General features: G+C 33.1%; 2 protein-coding genes and 1 long non-coding RNA gene across 4 annotated transcripts; all 3 read left to right on the top strand.

Annotated features, from left to right (window-relative positions):
* Nucleotides 1-3,129: 3,129 nt before the first annotated feature.
* LOC138884173 (uncharacterized) lies at nt 3,130-3,788 on the top strand. Its single transcript, XR_011404336.1, has 2 exons — nt 3,130-3,390; nt 3,528-3,788. It is a non-coding gene; the product is annotated as an uncharacterized lncRNA (long non-coding RNA).
* A 9,763-nt stretch (nt 3,789-13,551) lies between these two features.
* On the top strand, nt 13,552-17,865 carry LOC104239748 (heparanase-like protein 3). 2 transcript variants are annotated; one of them, XM_009794469.2, is made up of 9 exons: nt 13,552-13,833; nt 14,954-15,002; nt 15,107-15,290; nt 15,420-15,568; nt 16,208-16,438; nt 16,514-16,703; nt 16,794-16,919; nt 17,070-17,169; nt 17,420-17,865. In XM_009794469.2, the coding sequence occupies exons 1-9, from the start codon at nt 13,579-13,581 to the stop codon at nt 17,786-17,788; spliced, it is 1,653 nt and encodes a 550-aa protein (XP_009792771.1). In that variant the 5' UTR covers nt 13,552-13,578; the 3' UTR covers nt 17,789-17,865. The 2 variants fall into 2 exon arrangements, with proteins under 2 accessions (XP_009792771.1, XP_009792772.1); XM_009794470.2 differs by having other exon boundaries at nt 14,966-15,002.
* A 3,302-nt stretch (nt 17,866-21,167) lies between these two features.
* LOC104239749 (UDP-glycosyltransferase 76E1-like) lies at nt 21,168-23,477 on the top strand. Its single transcript, XM_009794471.2, has 2 exons — nt 21,168-21,972; nt 22,484-23,477. The coding sequence occupies exons 1-2, from the start codon at nt 21,489-21,491 to the stop codon at nt 23,443-23,445; spliced, it is 1,446 nt and encodes a 481-aa protein (XP_009792773.1). The 5' UTR covers nt 21,168-21,488; the 3' UTR covers nt 23,446-23,477.
* The last annotated feature ends 2,974 nt before the right edge of the window (nt 23,478-26,451 follow it).

Raw genomic sequence — 26,451 nt, forward strand, 5'->3', positions numbered from 1 at the left:
AATATTAGAAAAATAAATTACAAGTTTGTCAAATGTAAAAAATATTTTTGAAAGGCACCACATGATCCGCAAGTAGCTTTCTTCAGTTCATTAAACAAAGCAATTCAAAAAAAAAATGAACAACGTGAAATAAGAATTCTATCTCTAGCTAAAATAACCGACAATAACTCAAAAATTACGACATCAGTATATGATGATACAATTTGATTTAGCGGTTAATTCAGAAATAAAATTGCACCTCTATTATTACAGAATAAAAATCAACGCATCGTCAATTGTTAGTAAATTTGACTAACTTAAAAAAACAATTTTATGCGACGGTGTAAACATAATACATCATTAAATTTTAACAATTTTGACTAACTTGAAAATATTTTTTCCATTAAGTGAAATAAAATCTAGATAATAATTAGAAAAATATGAACGCAAATGAGAGCCTGCAAAAGATCTTCACGGGTTGAATCTTCGGTTGGGAAAATAGAAAAGTGCTTAATCGCCACACGTAATCTATGAACAAATAAATACTGGCACTTTAACCATGTTTATAGTCCTCTTCAATTTCCATTAGCCCCCTGCATACAAAATCATCTGATATTATGTGTCGTGTACAAAAAAGAAATAATTAGATATATGTGTGAATTCACAATTTATTTCTCCAAAATATCTCTAAATATATACGGTATAATAAGATGACAAAATGGGTAGCAAAGTGCAAAAAATATAACTAAATTTTTTAATAAGACTCGGTCTATTTCACTCAAAAAATAGAATCAAGTGTCAAATAAAATGACGGGGTTTTTTCATGGCTTTTTACAATGTTAAATTTAAGAAAATATCTTTTTTAGATCTTTTACGTGTAAAAGCAAATCTCTCATACGCAAAAAAGAAGATGGGGTCATAAAATTAAAAATAAGTTTGTAATGAGCCACAAAACCAATTGACTAAAACGATAATAAACATGAACAAATCATAATATGATACATTATACTATTCCCCTATGAACTTCACTTATTGTTCCTAGGACAAAATTAGATGGATAGAACTTATATTGCTAGGAGAATCTTCAAGTTCACTAAATATTTTACAATTACTATTTCCTTATCAATTTAGTTTGAGATAGCAAATTTAGGAACGAAATGTTTTAATTGAGTGTGTCTTATGAATCATGACAAGACCTTTCCTCAGGTTACAAAGACAGAATAAATAGGACACCTAGAATTAAAAAAAAATCATATTCAAGGCAAAAATAAATTGAAAAAACGCACAAGATAATTCATTGATTGGAGGCCACAAACTTTAACTTATGTTCAAAGTGTGAGCACGTGATTTTTGTCTCACATGAATTGCTCCTACAAAATTCCCAAAATTAGATTTTTCCTTTTAATTATTTGGTATTTAGGAATTATTGCATAATTTTCTTGTTTGTTTGCATTTTTGTGTGCACGTTTAATTTTACTTAATACCTAAAAATACAAAATACTCTGCATTTGCATTTAGGATTTAATTTTATATTTTTAGGTTAATTAGTAAATTAGTTGCTTTACAAAAATAGAAAAAATTACAAAAAAATAACTCATTTTGCATTTTTTTTACTTTTGATTTTTGAATTTTATAGTTTTTCTTTTAATTTAGGATTTAATTAATTTTATAAATACTATGAAGGATAATTAGCTTATTTTGGTAAATTAATTTAGTTTTAAGAGTTAATTTAGGTTTTATTTTAATTTGAAAAAGAAAAGGAAAATTGAAAAATAAAAAGAAAAAGAAAAGAAAATAAGAAAGGCTGATTCTTGGGCCAATTTGGCCAGCCCAAATGATCTTGCCCCATACCCGTTCGAAATCCGGCCCCAGCCATACCCATACTTGGTTCAAACCCTTCAGATCTCAAGACGATGTCGTTTTAATTATTTTTTATCAGGACCGTCGATCTCGCTTGATCGGATGGTCGGGAACTGAGTGCCCTTTTTATATTTATATGTCCAAACGCGTACTCACCCCCTTCATTCACTCGTCTCTCTCATACCCCCCTCTCCTCAGAGATTCTCCCAACCAAACCCTAAGCGCCGCCCTTATTTCCCACCGCCACCGGTGGCGGCGCCACTACAAACCGACTCCAAACTAACATTAGAGAACCCCCTCACTCCCCTCTTCCTAAATCCTCACTCTGTTCCATTCGAATATGCTTAGAACTCCTCAAATATTAAATCTAGGGTTCGAACTCTAGAAGCCAAATCCAAGTTCATTCATGCAAGGCTACTTCTCCAGTATTCATGAGTGTTAGGGTGCCGATTTTACCACAAAATAACATTAGTCGCATGTTCTTGACAAAGAACAGGCGATTGATATTATATTGGGGCTTTAATCGGAGAGGCAGTCATGAGTGCGAGCCGAGTCGGTGAGTTTCTTTCTTTTCTTTGGTTCGTTCTTCTATTTTTCTTCTTCTCTTCTTCTTTTCTCCGGATAATTCAATTGAAAGTCGACCAAAATTTCTGGCCAAGCTAAAACCTTGTTCCGTTTGTTCTTTTTCAGTTTGTTCTTTTCCAAGTTTACCCCTTGATTTTTGTTTGGTCTTGCTTGATAAATTCTGTGTTCATCTTCTTTATTTAGCCATTTAGTTTAACCTAATTAGGTTGATGTGATAATTTAGTTTAATTTTGCATTAACTAGTATTTTAGTTCATGTTTTAAATTTTGTGAAAACTATTCAGTTGTTTCTTTACCATTTACCATAATTTGCTAAATCTGGGTTTGAGTCATTATGCCATTTGGGCTTTGAATTCATTTTAGAATTCATTCCCAGAAGCTCGAATTGATTTTCTGAGCCCAGGCCTGTGTGTAACCATTGGGTCGTTTAACCCATGACCCATTTGAGGTTCTGAAGAGTAAAAACAGGGGGTTTAAGGGGTAGTTTAGGGCATTTAGGTGACAGAATCTTGTATAACTGACTGGGGAAGTTTCCTGGAAGGTGTCTTTGGGACCTATGTGAAAACTGAGTTTTTAAATTAAGGATCAACTAGCAAATACAAAAATTAAAAAAGGAGTAAAGGGCAAAAACTGAAATCATTTCTGCTGCCCTAGAACCTTGCCTATAAAAGCATCATAACTTGACATTCAAGTAAGATTTGGGGGGACTTTAAGAGATAGAAAATATAGAAAAATTGAAACAGATGCTTCTTCTCTAAAAATTTCTGATACAACCTTGAATTCCTAGCATTTTCCTGAAAAATTACTAAAGCTATGCTCAGATCTTTGTTCTTCTGGTCCTGATAACTCAGCTCGAACCATTGAAGTTCATGGTTTGCATTTTGGGTTAAAAATGGTTTGAGTTCTGGTATTTCAGAGTCTGGTTTGGATTTTCTATGGTTCCTACTGTTCCATTGCTGATTTAAGGGTTGGTTTTGAATCATTTGGGTCCTGGTCATTGAAATCTGGGTTTTGGTTGTTGTTACTGTTGCATTGCTGATTTCTGCTACTGTTATTTCCTTCTAGTTTCAGACTAGATTTCTGACCTCTTTTGCTTTTATTCAGGTACACTTCTGTATTCTACCCCCATGTGAAGCTTGAATTGAAGAGTGAAATGAAAAAAAAACAGAGCTCAAAACATTTTTCTAGTCTCTTTTTATGAGTTCAATTCTATATTTTTGGTTGTCTGGTAGTTTATAGTTTAGTCCATTGCTTTCTTAGTTAATCTCTGCTTTGGCTGTTGAAACGTGTTCTTTTTCTTGTATTAATTTGGGACTATTGAGATGCTGTAGATAAAAGATGCAGTCAAGAGGCATGTTGGTTTAAGTTTTCTTTGATTTTTAGTTAGACATTTCAATGTTATATTGTTTGGTAGCAGTTCTCATGATAAAACTAGTTGCAAGGAGACTAAGGATAAAATGATGAGGTGTAGTATGCTATTTGAATAGGTAATATGAGGTGTTATTTTGATGTGAATGGCATGTCCTGTGGTGAATGACTATAAACCCCTGTTGAGAATAGTTTAATTTGCCTCTGAGTTTTGTTTAAGGTTTTGGCTTAAATCTTTCATGTGTCTAACATTCGTTTGAAATGAGTTTTTTACTTCATAGCTTCAAAGCAAAAAAAAAAAGGAAATTCAGAATCATGGTGTGGAGGTTTCCAGATTTATTAAAACATTGTCAATTGTTTGTTTAAGGATATTTGGAGTGGGATTTAGTAAATGAAATCAGACTTAGGCATTTGTTCTACTAGGGAACCCAAATATTTGCGTATTTGATTCTTATGCCATTAAAAAATGCTTTATGCCTTAAAAGGGTTGAACAATAAGAACGTGCTTGGTATTGGTCTACAAGGCAGTATTTGTTTCCAATTCAAAATGTTGGGCATAACTATAATTTAGCACTGGATCTTGCAATTGGGCCTTTAATATTGGCCCAGCATCTTCCTCGCGTCCAGGACGCGTTACAGGCTTCGTTTAAGCCTTTGCCCTTTTTTGTTTTTGATATGCAAGCTCACAAAAGGCTAATTTGGGCCCCCTGTTAATTGGGCTTTGCGCGTAACCAAACACTGGCTCGTTTATTCTGCTGATTCTTGAGGATAAGTTATATGTTTGCCTAGATTAATCTCAAATCGCGTTAAGCCTTTAGCTAATTAACTAGACTTCTTTAATAGTTGAGGTGAGCCATATTAGATAACACAAATAGCTTACGGCCCTCCAAAGTTAGTTTGAATTCCCTTTTTAAAATTGGATTTGAGGTGTGTCGTGCCAAATAAAATCTCAAAATGCATGGCCCTCATATTATTAATATTTTATCCTTAGAAATCGAGGTGCACCATTTAGCGAATTTTCCATGGCTCTCGCAAAGTTAAAAATGCGTAGTTGCTTTAGGCGCGTAATTTAAATTTACCTTCCTAAACTCGGGTGTGCATTTCATGTGACCCAAATCCAAATCTCAACAACGTTGGATAAAATGTGTGGCGAACCGCGAGCGCATTTCATGTGGCGTGGTTCAAGACGTGTTTTTGATAACGTTGAATCTTCTTAAAAATAATTAAAAGCGGTTAATAAGTTTAAAATTGTATCATAGGCTAAAACATGTATTAAAATCAGACAATAGGCCAATTATGATAGTTTAAGCGACCGTGCTAGAACCACGGAATCCGGGGATGCCTAGCACATTCCCCCGGGTTAACAGAATTCCTTACCCAAATTTCTGTGTTCGCGGACTGAAAAACAGAGTCAATTTTTCCTCGATTCGGGATTCTGAACCGGTAACCTGGGATACCATAAATCATCCCAAGTGACGACTCTGAATTTTTAATAAATAATCCCGTTTCGATTGTCACTTTAAATTGGAAAAAACTTCCTTATATTCCTTTTCGGGGTGTAGGTAAAAAGGAGGTGTGACACAAAGTACATGTAATAGTTTACATGTTAGACATTGGTTTGGAGTCAACATTAACATATATAAAATACGTTCCTTATTTGTATCTTTATTACGTAAAAAAAATATTATAAGGGAATTGTTTGATCTATATAAGATAAAATTTATTTATTGATTTTAACGTCCTAAATAATAGGACTTTACATAGTTTTTTCAATAAGGGAAGATCTGATGAACAAAGTTTTAGTTGATTTTAAACTTTTAAATATTTAAAACAATTGAATGATTATTTTTAAATATTAGAAAAATAATTAAAAGATTATACCTACATATTAGGAAATAACTTGTCTAACATGAAATTAGTTTTCAAAGGATAAAAAAAGCGAACAATATTTCACACCAACAAAGAATTGCAATGAGTAGATAAGCCTCCTGTTTTACTAGAAATATACTCTATCCGGGTTACTTCAATTGATTTTTTGGTTTTTTTATGGTCCATAATATTTAATTTTTTTTAAATATCATGAAGAAATTAATTTATTTTTTTCAAAGTTGCGCTTGGAGTAAAGAGCCTAAGAGTATTTATTATGTTTCTAATGAACTACTTAAGGTTAATACAATCAATTATATTGTTAATTAATGCTTAAAAATAATTTTTTTAATATGTGTGAAAATAATTAAAAAATCAATTAAAGTGGATCGGATGGAGCACATTGTAAGGTTCAGAATATAAGAGTCAAATTACTTTATTTTTAATTTTATGGTCTTGCTTTAACATAAACTTAGGGCTTGTCTCAATTTTATCATTTAATACGTTAAAATCCTGTGTCATTGATTCATTGTCAGGGTTGGACCATTTGCTTAACTCTGGACTATTCAATTTAAGGCAATAATATTCATTTGGGGCATATCTTAAAAATGGAAAGGCAAAATACATAAACGTCTCTTTCAAGCTGTCCTTAACGGTCAGCCAGACACCTTAACTGACCTCATTTTAAGTTGAACACTTCAAGCCTTCAATAAAGTAGGTCAATTAAACACCCGACCTCATCAGCTCACCTCGCGTGAAATACACTCTCGGATTCATGTCAAACAAACAAATGAAAAAATGCCATGTGTAATTTTAATTAAAAAATTTGCCACTTATTATAAAACAAAAACAAAAAAAAAAGTAATAATAATAATTTAAAAAAGAAAGAATCACCGCAACCTTCCTCCTCGTCTCCAGCCCTTCCTCCTCGCCTCCAAAGGACGAAAAAACCAGAAGAAGAGAAGAAAGAGGAAGCTCCAAAAGGTGATAATGAAAAGAAGGAAGAAAAGAAAACGGAGGAAACAAAAGAAGAAACACCAGCACCCCCGCCGCCACCTCAAGAAGAGCCACCGTCAAGTTGAGCTTCTTTCTCCGATCCCAAAATCGTTGGCCTAAGAGCCAAAGAAACTGGAAGAAAAAGAAGTCGTTAAACCCGAAGAGAATATTATTATTGTAAATCAGAAGAAATTTTTGTTTGCAGAAGAGGGGAAAACTGTGATGGATCTACCGATCGAAGCCTACGATTCATGAAACAACAATTCATCACAATCAAGAAGAAAACACTGCCACCATCTCTTCGATAAGCACAGGAAAATTCATTGCCAGAGAATGTTGATTTGAAGCAAAGACGAGAAATTGAAGTGGGCGGTCAATGAAATTGTTATTATGTAGTGGTTGTTATTAATTGTTACATTATTTTCAAGATTGAAGAAGAGGGGGTGGATTAATGACGGAAGGAAGAGGCACTACTGATTTGGTGAAGATGGAATATTTTGGGAAGAAAGTGAAATTAATGTGTGGAAAATAAAATATAATAGGACCCACATAAAATAAAGTTAAATTTAAAAGAAAAAAGAAAAAAATCTTAATTTTGAGGGTTTCACGCGCTTAGAATATATATATATATATATTAAAGCAAGAAAGTTTGCATTGTGGTTAAGCCAAGTGGCAAGCTACTATAAAGCCACTTGGCAATCTTAAAGAGTTTGTGGGAAATTGTCAAATAAGGAAATATCACTTAAGAACTATATATGGAATTTCATTTATTGAAATTAAATTGAAATAAGAATTCTTTTAAAAAAAATAAAGTTCAATCACTGTACTAATATTTTCTAACTGAAATTTTATATTTGGAAAGTAAAGAATTTTGATATCAATAGTATTTGGATTTCTTTTCTAATATCGAGTGAGAAGAATATATCCTACCATAATCTAATGTGCAATTTTAATTTATTTTAAAAATTCAATACTTTTTAATCAGTTGAAGAATATATTTTAGGGTTTTACCCTAAAGTTCAGAATGTAGATATATTTAATAATTTATTTATTTCATAATGGATAATCCAAAGTATCTGTTTTAGACTAAGTTTTCTGAATTTTAAACAAGTATACAATAAAAATAATGGTTTTAAAGGCTAAAAGCTTCAACAAAAATAATAATTACTAGAAGTTTAATAATAAAAATACCATAATATTTTGGTGAAGTAATATATAGTTTGATCATATGCACTTTTATTTTTGTCTATTATTGAATAAAACACTTAATGAAAAAATTAAATAAAATATCATACTTACTAGGGGAAATAATTTAGAAAGAGGGGGATAAAGATAGTGTGAGAGAATTTCATACTTTGAATTAATTTAAATGATAAAATAAAGCAAATAAATAATTAATACTCAAAAATATTATTGATAAATTCAAATATTATATAGTGAAAGATTAAAAATAAATAAAAAGATTATTAAGAGAAAGAAAAACCATATTCATTATAGTATATTATAATAGAAGTAGGAGATAGGGATATAAAGTAGGTGCCAAACTAATAAAAAGTTAAGTAATAATGTAACCATATTAAGTAACGGATAACACAGTAACAATAAACAAAGAACAAAAAATAGAGATTTTTTTTTGTAAACAAATAATATAATTGTAGATATATAGAAGGATTAGACATTTAAATTTGATATAAGAAAATATTTTAATTATTACGAGAAAAAATATATTATATGGATAATATCACGCAATTAAAAACATAATTTATAAACCTAAAATTTAAAACATTTACAATGAAATAACACCAAGTAACAAATTAACAATATAAAGATGTAATTAAAATTGTCATGTAGTTAAGTTATAAAAAAATTAAAGTCAAAACTCTATATGAAAACAAAAGAAAACAATTAATTGCTTATTGCACATAATACTAAATAATAATTACTAAACATGTAGATTTATGGAAAATAATAAAAGAACTTCTTCCGTTTAAACTTTGGCATATTTTCAAAAAAATTAGAAAATTAATACGATAATGTTTATATTATAGATACAACACGAAATGTGAAAAATAATTAAAATATTATATGATAGAAAATAATGTATATAGAGGAGAATAGAAGTAATGTGAAGGGGTCTACACTTTAAATTTGTTTAATAAAATAATTAAATAGGAAAAATAATATTATTGACAAATTTAAACAAAATAATTGGAGCTACGGAACAAAAGAAAAATGTTAAATTAAATTTTAGGGTAATACAAAACTATATTCATTATATTATACTAAAAGTAGAGCAATGAGTAAGGACATTAAGTAACGCGATAAGCTAATAAAAACTAAAAAGTCACATGGCAATATAGCAAGTGTGCATTATGGTTAAGCCAAGTGGCAAACTAATACGAAGTCACTTGGCAAATTATGACAATATTTGTTATAGTATTTAATTTAAATTGAAAGACAGGATATTTATTTAAATTTAAATAGAAAGATAGTAAATAAGATTCTTCTTAATCTGAATGGAAATAAAGTTAAATTTGAATTGATTGATTAATTAATTAATTAGGAAAGCTAATCAACACATAAATGTTCCAATTCAAACGGGAGGCTCAACGAGTGAGGCGAATTGTTCTAAATAATGAGAAAGAGTTTTTTGAAATTTGAGTTCACAACAAAAATAACAAAAAAAATAAAAACATGTTTGTTACTAGAAATAAGACTAAAAAATCTAGGCTCGAACCATAATCATAATTACCGAGTTGTTGGATTAAAACTTAACTTTCGTAACTACCTTAGGGATAATGTTTAACTATGAATCGACTCAAACATTGGCTAAACAAATATCAATTGTGTTGCCTTTCGATAAAATTAATTGTCCAATATTTTATAATTTATTTTATATCTCAATTGTTTGGAAGCAATACATACATCTTTTTTTTTCTTTCTATTAGTGCTAGCAATTGCTATGCTAAAATATATAATAAGGGAGGATAGATTTTTCTCTAATGGCTCAGGTATGGACAATGACTTTTTAGCGCGTTGTTGATATTTATGTTCTCTCAAATTGTATAAGCCAATAGATCGAGCAACCGATGTGGTCGAATATATATATATATATATATATATATATATATATATATATATATATATATATTATGTGTGTGTGTGTGTGTCAATTAGAATGAAATAGATTTGGATAGGGTAAACACATAGATGGACATAATTGCACTATTTGGGATTGCTATTTGCACAAAATAAAGTGGATCGTAAAATCATAAGGTAAGATTCATTTAATGAAGAATTACATGTAAGAACTCATCTTCTTTTAGTACATGTGCATCATGGAAGAAAAATATTTAAAGTAGGTTAACATTTATTTAATTATAATATATTAATCTTAACTATCCCAAAGGTATCATTTAAATTGTTAAAAACAATGTGACTTTAATTGTGTGTTTAAAATTAAGGTAACTAGCAAAATTAGCAAATTACGATCCAACTATTTTATAAGTTAGTAATTCCCAAAAGTTAGAATATATTGGTTGTTAATAAATTATCATGTATATATATATTAATTTGTCACCGTGTAATTTTAGGTTGGTAGAAGTTGATGTTGATGTGAGAATTTATTATGTTGAGATAATAATATAATATATTTTTATAATTTAAATAAGATATTACTAAATGTATTTTTATTTGTTATTACTCTATATAGTATGACTTCACTCAGTTTCAATATAGATGAGATAGTTTGACTTGACACAAAATTTATGAACGAAAAAGAAAACTTTTGAAACTTATGATCCTAATAGTTTTGTGGGGCCATGATATTTGCATGGGTGTAAGAACTTCTCATTATATGTAAAATGGGTAAAATAAAAAATTTAAAGTCAAATTATATTTAAATACAGAAATGTGTCATTCTTTTGGAATAGACTAATAAGAAAAATATTTTATGTAAATTGAAAGGGAATGAGTATTTATTTTTGAATCATATTGTATTTTTATTTGTTTGTATCACCGGCTATATATGAGGTTATAATCTTTAAGTTTATGTCAATAGTTATTTATATAATTTATTCTTTTTAATTTATAGAATTTAGCAGAATCATAATATTATCCGCACATCGTGCAGGTACTAATACTAGTTAAGTATAAAGCACACACTCTGTCATGTCAGCGTGAAGGGTTCACGAGATCGTACTTTAGTGGAGAAGAAGTGTTAAAATGATAAACGGGTCAGTTAAGGTGTCTGGCTGATCGTTGAGGACAACTTGAAGGGGCTTTCGCGATATGAAAAAGGAGAAAACTTCCAAACGAGTTTGGTGAGCTATTATTTAAAGGGACTCATCTGGCACTTTATTAATAAATATACATGATTTTTTTAATTGTTCAGCAGTTTCTTGGGACCGTACTGTTTCTTGTTGTTATTTATTTAAGAGCTTATTTAAATAATAAGTTATGAAGTTTTAGCGTGTTTCTAAAATGACGTAAAACAAATACTCAAAAATTAACTTAGTTATGTTTAGACCATATTAGCATTAAGAGGACCTTCGAGAGCTTCCACGCAGGGACGGATGGATGCTTAACAAAGCGGTGTCATGCGACACGTCTTTGTCAATTTTTTTATATTAAATATATGTATTAATACTGTAAGAAAATGGATAAGCAAGAAAAATGACACCACTTAACATAATTTGTCTTTTGGTGTATTGGTTATGTGTTTGATTTTGCTCTAAAAGGTTTGAGGTTTGAACCTCTACTAGCACATCTTTTTTTGCAACTATTTGAGTGAGCCTCTATAGTTAAAAACTGCGATGAAGTAGAACTGAAGTCAAGACCTTTTCTAACGTAAGACTCAACGTACAAAATCAATAGGCTAAGACTGGTTCTTGTCTAGAAGTATGATAATTAAAGCTATTATTGTCGTTTTTCTATAACTTTTGACACCGCTTACAAAAATTACTACGTATGCCCCTGCTTCCACGTGTCCTCAGTATGGCTTCAGCAAAGAGGCGAATTCAAGGTCGGCGTGATCTAGCGAGAGATGGAGGATTTGGTCGAAGAGTCATCACAGGTCGAGGCCGATGCCGAGGACGAGTATTCCTCTTAAAAAGGAATAATAACGGCTAGTTTTAGATGAGACTTCAGAGAGAATATTCTCTGGATTTGTATTATTAGGGTTTTTAGATTTATGTTTCCTTATAAATAGAAAAAGTCATAGTTATGGGGACATGAGAAATTCACTTGTAGAAGAGGTGTCTGGAAAGGTGCCTTTTCAGAAAATACGCTGCCGCCGACCGCGATTCTGGCTCCAAAGTCGAAGCCGAAGCCGAAGCCGAGCCGAGCGAGCGATGACGATGGCGCAAGGGTTCATTCTCTTCAACTCCTTTTAAGAGCTTTAAGAAGTGAATATATATATAAGCACACAAATGTGATTGTCCCTCACTAATGAGGGACAAAGTGCAAGACAAAAGTTCACTTCTTCAAATTTTCATTTTCCCTCCATTTTATTCCCTCCATTTCCAATTCACACTTCTTCTACTTTAAAGCCCAATGGCTTAAAGTCCAACACTTACCAATTCCTCTTTTAGTATAATTTTATTTATTCCTCTTTTGTTAAATCAACTATTCAAATTGACATGTTTTATAGTACAATATTGTGAGATAATAAGTTAATTTCCTCCCCAATGCAAAACGAGATTTTATCTATCATGATTAATGCATTCGTGTGGGCCCACATTTTAAAAAAAAATTAGAAATGAAAAATATCAAAACTATAAAATTAAATGAAATCTGTTAGCATGTAGAAAATTGGTTTTACTATATTTACACAATAAATTTTAATTATAGAACTATAACATGTTATATAATACATAGTCAATGCTATTCAAAAGGGAATGTTTTTTTGCATACACTATGAACATCAAGCAAAAAATATTGTTGAAGCGTCCGCAATTATACGTTCCTTTAGGCATATTATATCCTTAATGAACTAACAGAAGTTTTGTTTCCGAGGGGGGGGGGGGGGGTTGGAAAATAAAGCAACATATGCATATAAGGTAAAAATTCTACTTTTCATATGTTATCTTAGACAAACTCAGCGCGAGCTTAATTGATAAAATTTTATTCGTATTCGATATTTATATTAAATCGAACAATTTAAAACACATGCTTTTCATATGCATATTTTTAAGAGGAATTTTCATAAATCACTACAATTTAGAGCCTAATAATTATAATTTGTCTAATTATCATTCATAGGTATTGTTCATTTGTTACTAACTTGTATCACTTGTACTCAAACGCGCAACAAATAAAACATGTGTCAGCTATATTCATTCGCGCTGCAACGAATACAATATGTATCAACTGTAACCAATGCGAAATACAAGGCCGTATACAAATAACACAACTTGTATCAACTTTATATGATACAAATAATACAACTTGTATCAACTTTATATGAGGGTATATACAAAGGATAAAACATGTAACGATTGTATTTGTTCATGCAACGAATACAACTAAGGTAAAGTACAGAATTACAGGAAAATTAAATGTTCTTGTTGAGATTCAAACTCCAGACCTTTGCTAGCTAAGCATGCACTCTAACCAACTAAGCTATGAGAGTTTGTTACTTTTTTGTTTGAGTTTAAAATAATTAATCTCTTATTTTATGGATTTGCTATGAAATTCAATATAGTTACGAATTATAAATTTGCTGAAAGTATAACTACAAATAATAAATACAGTGTAAATATGTTATGTGTCGCGTAATTTTTCTTATTATTAACTATCCACAGGTCCCAATCTTTTATCTTATGAATTAAAACACTAATATCCACGTGTCAGAGTTGGTAGAACACATTTAAGGCAGTACTATCAAATATCAATTTAGGGACTCAACTGGCACTGTCAATTTGCAATGGCTTCTTTGTTCAGCTGCTTCTTGGAGTTGTATTTCTTGCTATTGTTGTTGTACAATAGCCAATGTTCAAGAGCAGAAGAGTCTTCGTCAAAAAGTAGTGCTAGTTTTGAAAAGGGGAGTATTTACATTGATGGGTCAGCAGCCATTGCAAAGATAGATGAGGATTTCATTTGTGCAACCTTAGATTGGTGGCCTTCTAATAAATGTGATTATGGAACTTGTAGCTGGGGAAATTCTTCTCTCCTTAATCTTGTAACCCCTCTTTCACTTTTTCTTTTTAGTTCTCTGTACTTTAAAGTTTCTGTTATATAGCCTTTTAATTAATTTGCACATTCATGACCAATAGTTAACATAGAATGCTCTACTGATGGAACGGAGCTTGGAGCAACTGTAAAGTTGTCTCCGTGTGATCTATAGTCACGGGTTCGAGCCATGGAAGCAGCCAAAAGGCTTGCTACATCACACTCCTTGGGGGCGGCTCTTTCCTGGACCATGCGTGAATGCGGTATGCTGTCTCCATGTGATCAATAGGTCACGTGTTCGAACCGTGGAAGTAGCCTCCTGGCGGGCTACATTACACTCCTTGGAGTGCGGCCCTTTCCTGGATCCTACATGAATGCAGGATGTTATTTCCGTGTGATCTATAGGTCATGAGTTCGAACCGTGGAAGCAGTCGGGAGGTTGGCTACATCACACTCTTTGAGGTGCGGTACTTTCCTGGATCCTGCATGAGCGCATGATACCTTGTGCACTGGCGGCCCCTTTTTTTAGAATGCTCTACTGATGGTAGCTTACTTATGGTTTAATCTATTTGGCGAGTCATTGCTCTAATTAATGACTTAGTTTCATATAAGTTTGTGGTGTAGCTACATTCCCCTATAGTACTGATATATGTAAGAGAGTTCAGAACTCGGTAAAACCACTAATGTACTTGGAATTTTTGCATATTTTGATCTTTTTAGGCAATAATTTTGCATTTTCCTTGAAAAATATTTTCCATTAAAAGAGGGAAAAAACACTTTCTTTGATTATGTTTTTTCTCCAATAGTTTGTTTGAAAGTGATAGGCTGCCGACATTACACCCTTAGGGGTGCGGCCCTTCTCTATACCTGCATGAACACGGGATGCTTTGTTCACCGGGTTGCCCCTTTAGTAATAGTTTCTACATTTTACTAGTGTTGAACAGTGAGACAAAGATTCTTCTGGTTTTCCCGAAAATGGTGTCATTTCCTTTCTAAGCCTTCTCCATTTTCTGTGATGTTTTTGTCTCTATTCGTTTTAGAAAGTTGACTACTAAATTATCCCCTAGCTTTACCCTTGGCATTTTTATGTTATGTTCAACTTTACATCCCATTGCACTAATTGGGGGCAGTCGTTATTGCAGGATCTAAGCAACAAGGTTTTGTTGAATGCAATTAGAGGTATAAATTATTGGAGAAACACCCATTCACTATGCATTCAAAAGTTTATTAAGCAGTTTTCTGATTAATGAGTAACTATTGAAGTTTCCTCTTGAATATTGCAGCGTTTTCGCCGTTAAAAATTAGACTCGGAGGCACATTGCAAGACAAAATAGTATACCAAACGGCGCATTATGAGCAACCATGTTCTCCTTTTCTCCTTAATAATAAAGAGTTGTTTGGCTTCACCCAAGGTTGCTTACCTTTGTCTCGTTGGGATGAACTCAACCAATTCTTCAAGAAAACGGGGTAACTTTACTTCATGCAATTGTGTGTATTTCAAACATTAGTGAGGAAAATCGTTAAGGGACATGATAGTGATAAATTGAGTTTTTTGTTAGCCAAAGCTACCTGAATACATGCAGTATATTATTGCAGGGCAAAAGTAACTTTTGGGTTGAATGCTTTAAATGGAAAGACGATAGCTCCTAATGGCTCTGCTTTGGGAGATTGGGATTCCAGCAATGCAGAGTCTTTCATCAGATATACGGTTAGCAGAGGTTATACTATCCTCGGCTGGGAACTTGGTATGAAATTCTTTCCTGTCTTTAACTAGATATTTTAGGGGTATGCTGATGTGCAAATTTAGCATAAGGATAGTTCTAAGCCTAAGAGATTTAACAGTGGGGTAAAGGAGCAAGTAGTATGAGAATTGTCTTTCTAGTGAGGTCGAGTTCTTCTTTGTTTTGATTTGAAAGAGCAGAAGCATCATTTGCAAGTAATTACATCTTCATACAGCGCGATAAGGGAACTTTACCATTTTACAGTTCATGTATGATGGATCTAGTTGACATTATATTCATTTCCTTCTCTTAAATAAAAGAATATATATATGTCTAAAGACTCCGGTAAGACCAGGGCGGAGCTAGGTCTTCACTTACTTGTTCAGCCGAACCCAGTAGCTTTTGTCCGAACTCTGTATTTGTCTTATTAAATTCATTAAATATGTACAATAATTAATTTAGAAACCAGTAAGTTAAAAAAACTAGAATCCCGAACCCATAAACTTCAAATTCTAGCTCCGCCTCGGGGTAAGACAAGTTCCAACAGATCACTTTCTTCCATAGGAACAATGTAGTATTAAGAGCCAACTATGAGATTGTTGAATGCTCTTTCATCTGGCTTCTCTCTAATAGATTTGATGCAAATATCTAGTTTCTTGCCAGGAAATGAATTGAATGGAAATGGAATTGGTGCAAATATCACAGCCAATCAGTACAGCCGTGATGTCATCGCACTTCACAAATTACTGCAAGAAATATACAAAGGGAAGGACGTTATGCCATTAGTCCTTGCACCAGGAGGAATATTTGACGTTGTTTGGTTCTCAAAGCTTATAGATAAAGCATCCAATTATCTTCAAGTGGTTACACATCACATTTACAATGTTGGCGGAGGTACATGAAGCTATTAGATCCATTTTTCCCTCTTCTTAGCATTGTTGTTGGAATAATAAGTTATTTTGTATTTAGGCAATGACAGCGACCTAGTTCAGAAAATACTTGATCCTTCTCATCTGGATGAAGACTCCGAAATATTCAGACATGTTCAAGGTGTTCTCCAAAAGTTTGGAACTTCATCAGTAGCATGGGTTGGTGAAAGTGGAGGGGTTTATAACAGTGGTCGCGATCTTGTTTCCAATAGCTTTGTGTCCAGCTTTTGGTAAAAACTCAACCTAAATGGTCTATACCTGTGATAACCTTCTTGTCAAGGTTTCATTAGAAGCGATTTTTGCCTCTTGCAAACATGTAGGTATTTGGATCAGCTTGGGATGTCAGCCACGTTCGACACTAAGACATATTGTCGACAAACATTGGTTGGTGGAAACTATGGTCTCCTCAATACCATAACTTTTCATCCAAATCCTGATTATTATGGGTACGCCTTAGTTCTTTGGTTGAAAAAAACATGAGATTCAAAATCAACTGCATCCACTGTTAAAATAATGTAGAAAACGCTTTACTTGGTAATGTAGCATTCATTTTGCATTTTTCTTATTGTTACTTGCATTCTCTTTCATGCACACAGCGCTCTTCTTTGGCACCGTTTGATGGGAAGGTCTGTTCTGTCAACACAATTCAAAGGAACGAAAAAGCTACGAGCTTATACCCACTGTTCAAAATCTTCTGTAAGTATAATAATGCATATTTAAACATGAGAGACTTGAAAATATCTCTATGATCTACACTAGAGACAAGGCAGATCCAGAATTTGGAGCTTATAGGTTCGGGATTCTAGTTCTTTTAAGCTATTAGGTTCTAAATTAATAATTTGTACATATTGAATAGATTTCTTAAGATAAATAAAGAGTTTAGACCAAAGCTATTGCGTTCAGCCAAATGTTTCTAAATAAATATGGTTATGTAATTATGTTGCAGGACGGAATCACACTGTTGTTGATCAACATGGATGGTGGTGCAACGGTTAATGTAAGTGTTTCGGTCACACTTGCTAACGCAAACAAGGTGTCACTGCTGCTGCGAGACATAAATGATCAGAATCCGAGACACGAAATCTGGAGGGAAGAATATCACCTTACAGCCAAAGATGGTGAATTACATAGCCAAACAGTGCTTTTGAATGAAAAGGAACTTAGTGTAGATCATTTTGGAAGAATCCCTCACTTGGAACCTCTACGAGTGAAATCGTCCGAACCATTAGCTATTGCTCCTTTCTCAATTGTATTTGTTGACATCCCCATTGTTCAAGTTCCTGCTTGCAGTATGTTTACCAGAGAGTACATGTAAGGGTTGCTTCCTTTCCTTGATCATGAATTGATTTGGAGTAATAAAATAAAAATAAAAGATTTGATTTCGGTAATAAATACATGCTTACAACCTATGTTTTAAAAGGCGGGGGCGTGAGGCGAGGCGTTTTACCTCTGATGAGGTGAGGCGTAAGCCCTGAGACATGGGGCGTAAGTCCCACGGATTTTTAAATTTTACTAATTTCAAGAATTTTAAGATAGTATAAAATAAAAAATAATTATAAAAATTACATTAAAATTACAAAATTATAACAAATAATCTATTTAAAATATTTATAAAATTATAATTCAACTATAAATAATACAAAAAGTATGACATATATCATAATATGCAAATTAGCTGTAATGTCGTTACAACTCAAACATCAAAAGTAATGTATTCGATGTGAAATTTTATAATATATATATCTTAAGGAGTAATGAATCTTGAAAGAGTTTCGATATTACAATTTGATATTTTTTAAAAATATTTCTTTTATTTAATATGGTTTCTATTTGAAAGAGAATTTATATAAAAACATAATTTACAATTTAAATGTGATTCTCTAACATCCTTTAATTTTAGGTTTCAATAAGTTAATAAAGTGACACATAATTCACCATACTATATCATGATAACTAATTATTTGTAAATAGTTACTAGCTAATACTGAGTTATTAAATTAATAAGTATTGTATCTCGTAAACGTGAAAAAATAATATTTAGGAAAACAATTATAAAAAAAATTATAGACTATTATATAATAAAGACATAATAAAAGTTAATTAATAAATACTTTTAAATGAAAGAGTTATTTAAAATTTACTATCATAGAAGTCTTAGTGGATAACGTGCAATAATTTTTATCTTAATTATGACATAACATACTTTCAACTTAATGATTTATGATTAAGAAAAAAATAATTTTGAATAGTCGACGATTTATTAAGAAAATTTGAGGATTAACAAGGTTAGTTACACATAATTGCATAAAGTTCTATTAGGCGAGCCCAGTATGTCGGGCGTTGGGCGTGTCTGGAGCATAAGTCTCGGCGGCTGAAGCGTAAGTCTCACGGAACTAAGCCCTACACATAATCCCAGGAGCGTTTTACGAGTGCTCCGCCCCAGGGCGAGCCCCGAGCAAGTTCCAATTCTGCCTTTTAAAACAAAGAATTACAACTAACAGCATGTTTCAAGTTTGACGAAACTTCCAAAAGTACTTTCGCCAATAGATTTTTAGAAAAATACTTTGTGATAGTAGCAATTTGTGTTTTGTTAAATCATTAGAGAAGGAGAATTACGGGAGCGATTCATACAATTAGAATCTCTCTCCCCTCTCTCTCTATTTCTTTCTTTACACATACTTTTAACAATAAATAAATAATATAGTTTCACCTTTATTTAGATTACAAAACAAGTTCCTCTAGAAGATTAAAGAACCCTTAAGTGATAGAAACGTTGACATTTTTACTTACCTAAACTATATATGAAACTTATTTACCCCTAATCAAGTTTTAACTTAATTATATAGTCATATACAATTTACCAATTATATACAAATTAGTCTTAAATGAGTATCCCTTGATTGTAGCCTTTTAATTTATTAAATCCTGAAAAATCCTCACAATTCCTTACTTACCCAGACAAACCCCAATCTTTCTCAAGGATTTTTCTTTTTTTCTCTTTGAAATTAACTCTCTTTCTATACCGATTCTATAAGGTTTTTTCTTCTAAAGCTCATAATTTTCTCTAACAATGGTGATGAAAGGGATTAATTTTTTATCAATTTGAATTTTTCCATGGCTAGAGTTTGAAGCTTTTCTGGGCTTCCCCTTTTCTTGTTGGTATTCCGATGGAGGGCTAGCAGCAAATGCATATTAATTATTTGGTTGGATTGTTTGAATTGAAATTGTCAATTAATAAATTTTGAAAGTGTTTGACTCTCCACCATTGACAGCCATTAAAAAGTTGCGAAGTTTTGAATTTGAATTCGGATTCGGATTTTCAAATAATATTTTTTTTGGACCGGATGTTATAGCAAATGATTGGAAATATTCTATGGAGTTTATATCTCGATTTTGAGGGTATTTGGTGAAGATTAGATTTAATTTGGCTGGATTTTCGGATTGAAATTCGAAGAAGAAGTAGAAGGACACCACATACGAAATATATGTAAATCATATACAAAAGACATATTGTATAAAAATTGTATTTAAGTTGTATGATGTTGTAGTTGTATTTAACTGGGTAAAAATAATGTATGAAAGTTGTAGATAAGTTGTATACTGTATAATTAGTTATTTGAAATTTATTTTTAGTATGTATGTTATTTTAAATATATCAAATTATGTATTAAATTTGAATGATATTTGTTTTTACTTTGTATCTTGTTGTACCATACGTTATTCTTATTTTTAAATGGGTAATTATGGCAAAGAGAGAGAAGATTTGCACTATATATGGCTTAAAATAGGTAACACACAATTGGAATGAGTCTTATTTAGATGGAAGGACAATTTGGACTTAGTTCCCTTCGGTTACGCCCTTTTCCAAGCAAAGAATCCCTTAAGTTAAGGTACTAATAATAGATTGTATATAATTTGTAAGAAAAACTTGTTTAGGGTGGGTAATATAAAATATTTTGGATCAATTTTAGTAAATAAGTTTCAAATATTATATAGGAAGGAAAAAAATCCTAGAAAGTTATATGTACATAAATCTAATAATGAGTATGTTGGGCTGAAACGGCACAAAGATACTCTTACATGATATATATTGTCCTCTTTGGGTCACGTCATGGTTTTTCCAAAAGGCCTCATACGATCAAGAAGCATATTTTTTTTCCTACTTTTTATGTGGGACTTTATTCGCACACAACAATCTCTGACTCTAATACAAGTTGTTGGACTAAAACCCAAAGATACTTTTTACATGGTACAATATTTTTCGCTTTAGGCCAAGCTCGCATTGTTTTTCCCGAAATGCCTCACACCATTAAGAGTATCTAACTCCTTATAAGTAACTTAGTTTTCTTTTCTACTTTTCATGTGATACTTTGTTCACACACGCCTAATAGAATATGGGTTAAAACTTTGAAATCTAATCTATTTGAATTTAAAGATTAAAAGGGATATTTTAAAATATTTAAATATCAGATCAAAACTATTTCATGAAGCCAAATATGCTAGCTGGTTACTTTTGTCTATTGAGGTGGCTGTAATACCACAGATTCTCTTATCCTTTCCATATGGCAAAAAATAGCCGAACAAATGTACTGAAATCTGAACCATTGGATTAAAAGACGAATAGCTAAACACAAACAATACTAATATAAGATCAATTTTGAAACATCTTCCAATTTGCATCTCTTATTAATATATATAATTCTCCAAAAGAATCTTATTTCTAGTTTTCCTCTCCCTTTTTGTGATTAACTATGGTGAGTTGTCCCTATTTTCCATCACCATTCATCCAGTATTAAGTAGCAGCAAAATATTCCAAAAAGCCAGCTTCTTTGGAAACTCCTCAGATTTCCTAAACTTGAGAGCTATATATATTATGTGTAAATTTTACTTCAAGAACAACAATAACAACAACGACGAACCAGTATAATCTCACAAGTGAGGTCAGGTCTGCGGAAAATAGTGTGTACGTAGACCTCGTTCGAGGGTAGAGAGGTTGTTTCGGGGAAGAACATTAAATGGAAATTCAAGAAAGAAAGATGAAAGTACAAAAAAGACAGAGTGTTGTATTAGTGCCATATCCATTCCAGGGGCATTTAACACCAATGCTGCAACTTGGTAGTATTCTTCATTCTCAAGGCTTTTCTGTTGTAGTCGCGCATACTGAATTCAATGCTCCTGATTATTCCAACCACCCTGAATTCGTCTTCCATTCTATGAACGACGGATTACAGGGACGTGACATGTCAATGCCGAGTATAGAAAATATGCATGATCTGAACGAGAACTGTAAGGCGCCCCTTAAAAATTACCTCGTTAGGATGATGGAAGACGATGGTGATGAACTTGCTTGTATTGTTTATGATAACGGTATGTTCTTTGTTGATGATGTGGTTACTCAACTAAGGATTCCGAGTATTGTCCTGCGCGCTTTCAGCGCTACATATTTGCACTCTATGCTCACCATTCTTCAGAAACCAGACAAATATCTTCCTTTTGAAGGTATGAAACCAGACACAACCTCTGCTTCAATGTTTAAATAACAAATTATTTTGAATTCAGTACAACAAGTACGTCTCAGTCCCAAAAATAAGTTGGGATCAGCTATATGAATCTTCACTGATCATGTTCCCCATTTATATTTATTTCCGGCAAACATTACACAACATGAAAAGTATTAGTAGAACTTATGTATATTTCCTATTGGCGTAAGAATTTCTAATCGGATATAGCTTATTTACCTTCTTAAGGTAGAGATATGGTATGCGTACACACTACCCTCCTCAGACCCCACTTGTGGGATTTTATTGGATTTGTTGTTGTTGTAATAAGAATCTCTAATAGAGCTAAAAGACTTCTAAAAAGCATAGGAGCTAAAGTGAACGTATCAACCTGACTAAATATATTCTAAGCTAATTGGTATTGTCTATATAAATCTTTTTCTTCTTCGGTGCCCTATCTTTCGCTACATCTTCGTTGATTCCAAGAGATTGATTACTCACTGCAATTCCAGATTCTCAGCTGCTGGATCCATTGCCGGAGCTTCATCCCCTGAGGTTTAAGGATATACCATTTCCTGTCATCGATAATACAGTTCCAGAACCGATACTAGAATTCTGTCGAGCAATGAGTGATATAGGATCTTCTGTCGCGACTATTTGGAACACGATGGAAGACCTGGAGAATTCATTGTTGTTACGCGTTCAGGAACATTACAAGGTGCCATTTTTCCCCATAGGTCCTCTTCACAAAATGGCACCTTCAACCTCATCGACTAGCTTACTAGAAGAAGACGATAGCTGCATTGAGTGGCTCGACAGACAGGCTCCTAATTCAGTACTCTATGTCAGCTTGGGAAGCCTGGTAAAGATCGATGACAAGGAGCTAATTGAGACTGCTTGGGGATTAGCTAACAGTGAGCAGCCGTTTTTATGGGTTGTTCGACCTGGCTCCGTCTCTGGTTTTCAATGGACTGAGGCCTTGCCCGAAGTTTTTGAGGAAATGATAGGAGAAAGAGGTCGGATAGTGAAATGGGCACCACAAAAACAGGTGCTTTCACATCCCGCAGTAGGAGGCTTTTTCACACATTGTGGTTGGAATTCTACACTTGAAAGTATTTGTGAAGAAGTTCCTATGATATGCAGGCCAATTTTAGGAGACCAACCAGTGAACGCGCGGTATCTAAGCCAAATATACAAGGTTGGCCTGGAATTGGAGGCGACAGAGAGATCGGTTATAGAGAAAACAGTAAGAAAACTCATGTTAAGTGAAGAAGGTAAAGATCTGAAGAAAAGGGTAGTAGACATGAAACAAAAGATAGTTGCTGGTATGCAGATAGATGGTTCTTCACATAAGAACTTGAATGATTTAGTACACTTCATTTCTTCCTTGCATTCGCGCGCTCCGCTAATGCCTGCTGTCGGGGGAATCCTCACCTCAAACTATATACCAAGCAAGACTATCATAGAGTCATGAATCAAATTCTTGTAATCTGCTAGCTTGGCAATACAAGAAGTCCTTATTAACAAAAGGATAAATAAGATAAGAAGTAAACAGACTTTATATATCAATATTCTAAAACAAAATTAAAAATGCTTTCAAATGCTCGATAGGTTAAACATGTCAGGGCAAGTTCTAGTTTAGAATTTATTCTTGATAAGCCTGAAATCGAATAAAGAAGAGCAATTTGACTGGGAGGTTGAAACAAGGAAGTAATGCCCTCTGTATACCTAGCTAGTTTCTTTCTTTGGCTGAAGATTGTAACGAACATTTTATCGCTTGTCTCAAAACTCAAGCTATTGTCAAATTTATATGCAACTTCAATCTGGTTGGAATCTTGTTATCAGGAAACTATTTTTTTTTAAGATGTGTCCACGCACTTGGTAAATGTTTTTAGGTGAAAATGTCCAAAATTGCTCTTCTACTATGGTATATTGTTTACTTCTGTGACCCCCGTTATACTTTTCATCCAAATCTATCCCTACCGTTAACAAAATTTACATAATTACCCCTAATCCTAACGTCTCTCTACTGTGGCATCTGACCCGTCTAATATTTTATCCAATGTCAGCAGCCAAGTCAGCAGGTCCCACCAGATAAAATACCATGTCAGCATTGGTTTCCTGGTCCAATCTCACATATGGTTTTGCTGAAAAAAATTCGATTTAATTCTCAAGCTTGAATTGAGTGATGGGTCATATTCAATTCTTGATTTGGATTTCAAAAAAAAATTTGAACATTGATCAATCCGTCCTAAACCATTACCCCCAAAACTTATTGAAATCATAAACAACCAACCAAACATATGCCAAATGTGGGACCTACGCCAACCTTCATCATCTTCAAAATTTTCCACCATTGCCAAACACGACATATGAAGGTACCCAGCTCACGTGTCTATTACTACTGATTCTGCAGCAGGTACCAAACAATTTGAGTTTGAACTGAAGCTGTCCTCGCGTGAAGAGTTGACAGTAGTGGACTTATCAATAGCTTAGGTTTATATAAAGTTGCAGTTACAGTACCACCTGAAAATTTGCTTGCAAATTTATAAGAATGAGAGGATGACAAAATATGGTCGCCGAGGAATCGTTCACCAACGGGCCTGGCCGGTGGTGGTGTAGATCTGAAAGCCGGAGAAATTTTTAGTAATAGATCTGCCGGATCTACATACTTCCAATGAACAAAACCAAACCACATAGCAAAGGACGACCATTTTCATCTATTTCCGGTAAGGTAACGCCAGTGAAGGCGTGGTGACAGTCACCGGATTCTGGCAGCATGGCTGGATGAACGAAAATAAAAGGGGAACAACGGCTGAGCATATGAAAGATGGACGAGCACCTGGTACGAAGGTCCGCCGGCCAGCCGATGACCAAATCCGGCGGCAGCGATCAGTGGCAGAGAAGTGGAAGAAGGGCGTCGCCCCTTTGTTCTCTCAAAGTGAGAGAAATCTCAAGTAGTTATTGCATTTATTAAATTAGAAAATTTTGTTTTTTATCTTTTTCTAATTTTGATAAAGAAACATAATTTATTTGAGGATTAAATTACTTTCAATGCTGACATGACATTTGATTTGGTGGGACTTGCTTGTTTAACCAAAAAATAGGTATTTCGGTCAAAGCCTATTTTTAGAAGTACTCGGGCTACTGATAATCAAGAAACTCAATATTCTCACAATGATAAGAAAAGAAATATGAAATAGCAAAGTAATCAATAGAAAGTAAAACAAAGTAATTGTATTCCAATAATAATCAGAATGTGTCTATACAAATAATATCTCTTTCGCTTTTATAAGAATCTATAAGTACAACGTCTTTCCCCTTTTTATGACCGAATCATTATGAGCATTAATGATATTAATGAGACGTTATAATTGGTAATTGTAATTGTTCATGAAAATCATGTAACGTTTGAGATCATTCATGATCATTAATTGATGATTCATGAATCTTTCCTTTTTACTGTCTCAATTCATTCGACCGGTACCTCTTCATGTATCCATTTAAACCTGAACGACCATATCTTCTCCTCTCGTGGGTGATTTGCTAGTATATATTACGACGCGTGCCTCTTTTAATGCATCTCTCCTGCTATTGCTTTCTCAATGATCCACGTGTCTTGTCATATCAGTCACGCATACAAATCCACGTGTAATATTTATTTTTACCAATACAGATAGTCCCTCCACTTGCCAAATATTCTGTAATTGAATATTTGGAAAGTGGTATGTATTTATGGCGGGAATTTTTTGTTGTCGTTTCCCATGTATCATTACGTCTTCTCCAGAACCAACACGTCATCTGTCACTTCCATTTAATGCATGTGCCACGTGGCTTTTATTAATTGGGTTTGCGACTCTTCAACGATTTCTAGGGCTTTTTACGGTTGCATCAGTCATGAAGTGACTGTTTCATTATGACATTTCCATCATGACTCCCTTTACATGACGGTTCCTTCTTCATATAAATATCTCTTTTGCCTTTGTTTTTACAAAAAACTTTCTATAGTGTTCTTTGTTCTCTATAGTTCTCGTTCTTCATCACGTATTTCTTTCTTATACAGCTATGTCTTCTTCAAATCCTGATCCTCATAAAGTTGTTATAGTGGATGAACTTCCCCCTTCTTCTGCTCCTACCAGAAGTAGAAGAGGTGGCAGGTTACGCAGTCTATGATCTTTTTCTATCCGTAGTTCTTCTTCTCATCGCAGTACTAATCCCCCGTCGTCTTCTAGAACTAGGACTTCTTCTTCTCATAGATCTTCTACTAGAAGTAGGGATTCTAATGAACCACTTCGTGAACCCACTGTTGATGAGATTATTCCCACTTCCTTCTTTACCTATAGAGAATCGATAAGAAATCAAGTTGCTTCCACGACTTCTCATGATCGTGCTGATGTTTACCCTTCCCAAATTACTGAGGGTTTGATTTCTCTTGTGCGAAGAGACTTTTACTGGAAATATGATTTCCTTATTTTACTCC

The sequence above is a fragment of the Nicotiana sylvestris genome, chromosome 12 (assembly GCF_000393655.2).
Source record: "Nicotiana sylvestris chromosome 12, ASM39365v2, whole genome shotgun sequence".
NCBI classification, from domain to species: domain Eukaryota; kingdom Viridiplantae; phylum Streptophyta; class Magnoliopsida; order Solanales; family Solanaceae; genus Nicotiana; species Nicotiana sylvestris.

Coding starts and splice junctions, on each gene's coding strand:
- LOC104239749 (XM_009794471.2), top strand. CDS start 21,489: ATGGAAATTCAAGAAAGAAAGATGAAAGTACAAAAAAGACAGAGTGTT. Junction 21,973..22,483: donor CAAATATCTTCCTTTTGAAG/GTATGAAACCAG, acceptor CTGCAATTCCAG/ATTCTCAGCTGCTGGATCCA.
- LOC104239748 (XM_009794469.2), top strand. CDS start 13,579: ATGGCTTCTTTGTTCAGCTGCTTCTTGGAGTTGTATTTCTTGCTATTG. Junction 13,834..14,953: donor ATTCTTCTCTCCTTAATCTT/GTAACCCCTCTT, acceptor AATTGGGGGCAG/TCGTTATTGCAGGATCTAAG. Junction 15,003..15,106: donor TTTGTTGAATGCAATTAGAG/GTATAAATTATT, acceptor TGAATATTGCAG/CGTTTTCGCCGTTAAAAATT.